The sequence below is a fragment of the Dendrobium catenatum genome, unplaced genomic scaffold (genome assembly GCF_001605985.2).
Source record: "Dendrobium catenatum unplaced genomic scaffold, ASM160598v2 original_scaffold_74569, whole genome shotgun sequence".
NCBI classification, from domain to species: Eukaryota; Viridiplantae; Streptophyta; class Magnoliopsida; order Asparagales; family Orchidaceae; genus Dendrobium; species Dendrobium catenatum.
This window is the reverse complement of record NW_021393015.1, coordinates 2948-8140: the sequence shown is the minus strand read 5'-3', so window position 1 is coordinate 8140 and position 5193 is coordinate 2948. Positions and strand designations below refer to the sequence as shown.

General features: G+C 42.5%; 1 protein-coding gene across 1 annotated transcript; it reads right to left on the bottom strand.

The window, feature by feature from the left end:
• Positions 1 to 262: 262 nt before the first annotated feature.
• Positions 263 to 1406, bottom strand: LOC110116084 (protein STRICTOSIDINE SYNTHASE-LIKE 3; the record flags this gene model as incomplete). The annotated part of the gene is given in 2 exon segments (XM_020849542.1): positions 263 to 1020; positions 1240 to 1406. Coding segments are annotated over 2 exon segments (570 nt in total), but the record flags the coding sequence as incomplete, so codon positions are not given.
• Between the last annotated feature and the right edge of the window lie 3787 nt (positions 1407 to 5193).

The following is a 5193-nucleotide window of genomic DNA, read 5'->3' as shown; positions in this document are numbered from 1 at the left end:
AAAATGAAAAAGGAGAAGAAAAAAATGACATGTTAACTAATTTGGAAAATATAAAATAATTTGCAAATTATAACTACATATGTTAATATTACCAAATCAAAAGATAAAATTAACCCTATAAATTTTTAATTGTCACTTTCTAAACATTGAAAAAAAATATCTATAATAATAATAAAAAAAAATCTGTTAACATCATGCAAATATAGTGAAAAATATAAATTTATAATATTTTAAACAAAATTTAAACAAAAAACAATAATAATGCAATGAATAGCATGAGAAAGGCATCAATTTCAGTGGAGATTAGTTCCAACATAAAAGCTACACTGATCTTACTCATCCTCTCTGCATGGGAAAATTATTACGTGTGGCGTCCGGATTCGTCCAGAGGTGAATTTGGATGTGCCACATCACCCGGGGCCCAGTGCATCCGGGTGATGTGGTGCGTCCGAACTCACTCCGGATGGTCCAGACACCGCACGTAATAATCTCTCCAAAGTCTTCAATCACTACATGGAAAAACATAAAGGAAAGGCAGTTCTATAGTAATAGCACATTTAATAACATGGTATTTCATGATATCAAAGATACAACAGGTGAGATAAACATTACTCATTTTACTCTAACGTAAATACGGCTATGAATGGCATTAAGACAGATCCAATCCATAGCTTTCCATCCTTCTCTTCAACTTCACTCGCAGCTCTAACTACTTTTCCTTGCTGATCCTCCAGCAGTTCAAGCAGCTTTCCTTCAGGGCTGTACTTTGCAATAATCGCATGAAGTCTTCCACCAATACGCAACAAAAACTGCATTTTTGCTGGAATTGGAAGCTTTAGCAGAAACTTCGATAACCGAGGATATCTGCTTAGGAGATAGGCAAGTCTGGTGGGGCGGCAATGTATTGCTACCCAGAATTCACCCTTTTCATTTGTCCTCACATTATCTGGAAACCCAGGAAGCTGGGCGAAAACCTCCGACGTCCCTGCCTTGTCACCTTTCAGCCAGTATCTGCTCAACCTGCATTGCCGCAAAATTTTTAACAGACAAAAAAGCTTTTTTCAGCCTCTTATAGCTTAGTTTGACACGGCTTTCTTTCTGCTTCTTAAAACAGCTTTTTTGTGCAAAAAAATTAATTTTTGCACTTGAAAGCTGTTTTAAGAAGCAAAAAGAAAACTGTCCCAAATGAAGCCTAAGATGCATATCAGCTGAAGAAAATGATAAGGAAGGTATGCTAACCTTCCACGATTGCCTTCATTGAATACAAAGAAAGATCTGTCCTTGCTTAGGGAGACACCATTAGGGAATTGAAGGTCTCGCAAGAGGACAGTGGTTTCTTTTGTGACCGAATTATATTTTAGAAGCCTCCCAGAAGGCTCAGCAGTGAAAACCAATTGAATGAAGTGCCTGTAAAAAGAGAAGTATAAGCTTCAATTGTTTCTGTTTATAATGTGCATATGGTGGTGAATGGCACGGGCTTATAATGCAAATGGTCAGGCATCTCTATGACTTTGAGATAAACATAGATCACTCCTATGAAGATTAGCTCATTACAAATACAAGGAAGCAGTGTTTTTCAGCATAGAGCAAAACAGCTGTAAGATATAGGGGTGTCAATTCGGGTCAACGGGTTGGGTTCGGGTCTAACCTGAGCTGATTCGAGCGTAAACGGGTTGACCCGAACACGACCCGTTTAGTCGGGTCAACCCACGGGTTTTCGGGTCAACACGAATCCAACATGTTTAACAAACAGGTCAAAAATCAGAACTCGAACCCGCCCGTTTTACAAACGGGTTGATCCGAACTTGAATTTTTTCGGGTCAGATTTCAGGTCGTGTCAATTTTAAACACCCCTAGACAAGCATTTTTAATAAGAATGCAAAACTTTAACAAATGAGCTTGATCTATTGAAGACAAGCGACAGCCACGGTTTAGCATGAAGTGAAAACTAAGAATAAACAAAGACACATTAATATATAGAATAACTCATAAGATTCCAAATAACTAATTGAAGCTGGCAGAGCTCATCTCCAACTGGGGTAGTCATAAGTTTCACCTGTCTCCTTTCTCCTCCTTCCTCCCCCTCACTGCTTGCTCTCCTTCGCCTCCCTTCCTTTTTCCACTGGCTCTACCCCTCGCCTCCTATAGAGCTTCTCCTGGTGCATTGCCAATTCAATTCCAGCTCCCCGCGTCAGCTGCTGAACCCTCTGCCTCACTCTTTGACGTTCACTTGGTGCCTTCTTGATGTAGTGGATCGTCGGAAGATGATACCTGCAAGAAGGATTTTAGGATTTTCCCAATCCAGGGAAGAAGAACAATAAGCTTTCAAAGCTTTCTAATGGGGATAATATCATTCAATGCTTTCTTCTTCTACAAGACCTCCTACTTATGAGAGCAAAAGAGTAATCTAGAACAAAATGGATAAAGTACTCCTAAAGACTATCCTAGCTTAAAATGCACCGCATCATTCTCCCCTAGCATAAAAAGGCTCGACTCCGTCGAGACGCATTATTGAAAGAGAGGTGGTTGCAGAGGACAGATTCCTGGATTGAAGATTTTGTTCTCACTATTTCCGAAATTGGCAACTTTTTTTTCCATTGAAACCTCTGGTGCAGCAGTATCACCCTTGCCTGAAACTTTTTTTCCAACTTGCAATAGCCATTATCATGCTATCTCATCACAGAAGTTTCACCTTTATCCAAACAAGCAAGCCCGAAGACTCAATTATAGGAGAGTCACAAATGGTAATCAAAGGACCAATGTGTTGGTTTTCAAAGAATATGCAGAAGAGGCCGCAGAATATGAGAAACCATGATGCAGGAACACACATTCCGCTGCAAACCCACTTAGAAAAAAAACTTGGTTCAAAATTTCAAAAGAGCAAGGTCAAATTTTTATCTCAGGCAGAAGCCATCGATTAAAGACGCTGTAAGTTACCATGTCAAGCTATGAATCCCTTCTCCACCATATTACTTTCAGCAAAAAACTTAAGCTTCTTGGAACCTTTCAATCCTTACAAAAATACCAGCATCAGTATGTATATATTGAACCAGTAAGGGAGCAGCCAGATGGGAATTACTCTCCCTGAAAAATCCTGAATAGCATTTTCATCTTTAGACTCTAGTTTGCACGAAGCCATTAATCCTAGAAGGAATATGGAATAAACACATTATAATTGTTCTCCTCCATATCTCCTCGGCCCACATTCAGGCCTGCAAAGCCTTGCCCATGTACCCACTCTTGAATAATCCATAATGAAAACGCCTAAAAAGTCACCTGATCGCTGGAGAATTTCCATTGCTTACTTTCAAGTGCTCCCAAACTGAAATTGCTTTGTCACCTCAACCATTTTCAAAAAGGGCTTCTGAATAAAAAATGTTATAGACTCAACACAAAATCCAAGATAGATTTCCTTTGTCCGCCACCAATGAAGCCCACAGGCTTTAAAGAACTTCATCCAAATCCTCCCAGCTTTGCAGAAACCAATATAGCAGAGAATTAGACGGTAACAACATACAGATGAAACCCATTCTTGATCATCTCCAACATAAAAATTGTAAAACCTCCATCCACATTCCCCCCATCTCACCACATCCCATGGATTCAAAAATACCGTAAGTAAAAGAAATCCAACGCTTGGGCCATTGCTCACCATGCGATCCAACATGTCCATAACCTATCATTCAACTTCTGAAGGCTATGCATAAGCACCATTTCAAACATAGCATAATGGTTACAGGTAGGCAACATTGGGGATAATCAGACTCATCCTCAGCAGCCTCTTCCCACATTATCTCCATCCCCTATCACAAAATCTCCATTCTTCAAAAAAAACCCATCAAATCATAACATCTGTTTAGCAAAACCACACGTGAAGGCATCCACCTATCGATGTCACGCATCATTCAAACCAAAATTGACGTGCACATACCAAGTTCCCAGTTGAGCGCCTTCCCATCAATACTTGTAAGTGACTCGATTGGGCGAACTGAAAATGCCACCATCGCCCTTCCAAGGATGTCGAGGTCGGAGTGACGGCAGAGCACAGATGAGAGAATGTGCGAAAACACTCAGAGGCATCGTGATTCCATCCAGTGACGTTATGGACGTTTACCTGCCGTCCGATGTCTCAGGTCACGACTACTCTTGGTCGCCCTGTCCATAACTTTCTCCATGGCCACTAGGTACTCGAGATGTAGTAGATTGATTTACTTCGTGGAGTTCTAGATTCTCAATACGCAGTCCACGTAGGTCCGCCATATCCGTCCTGCCGACGGCCTCAGGTAAGGAAGCACAATTAGAGGTGATTGACAGAGTTCAGGACGTCGAGATCGAAAGGGATAACGTTTTCCCTGGACAGTACGATCGGTAAAGACGGTTCGAAGCCACGCACGCGTGGGTCGGCGAATCGGAAGGCTGAAGGTGTGCGTGGAGTTTGGTCAGGCGAGACCTGGATCGCGCTGATGTCGGCGACGTCGGATTACCGGAGTGGCGGCAGGTCGTAGGGCGGTTGGAGTTTTGGAGGCCAGCCAGGTTTGGCTTGAGCGGTAAGAGGTAGCCGCGGTTGTTCATCGGGTGGGAAATCGCGGGGATTGAACTGGGATCATGGAGCGAAGGTGAGATGCTGGATGGGTTATTGAAGGCGGATCTGCTCGGACAATGGTGATGATTTTCTTCATGAAATCAATTCAGGCGACCGAGAAAGGATCGCGTGGAAGCATGTGTTTGGTTGTTCGTGCGTGTGGAGGAACAGAGGGCGACAGATGCCGGTAAATAGCGTTGCCGATCTGCTCATAGTTCTCTCCAAACCGAATGCATTTAATATTAACACATTAAATCATCCATTCGATCAAGTTTCGATTGCATTCCACTTGAGGCTACCCAAGGGATCATGACGTCGATCGTCGTAACCGCACATCTTCTTCCGGGTCGATCGTCGTCGACCGTCCATTTCTTTTTAGGTGGTTGATCTTCAGTCGACCGCCCATCTTAATTCAGGCGTCGATCTTCGTCGAACCGCCCTCGATTCTACGGCTTCAAACGTTCGTCGACAGCCGAACCTTCTCTCCGCCATTCATCTGATCTCACAAGCTCCAGGCTCTGATACCAACTGATGTAGTGGATCGTCGGAAAGATGATATCTAACAAGAAGATTTTAGGTTTCACAATCCAGGAGAAGAACAAAAGAAGCTT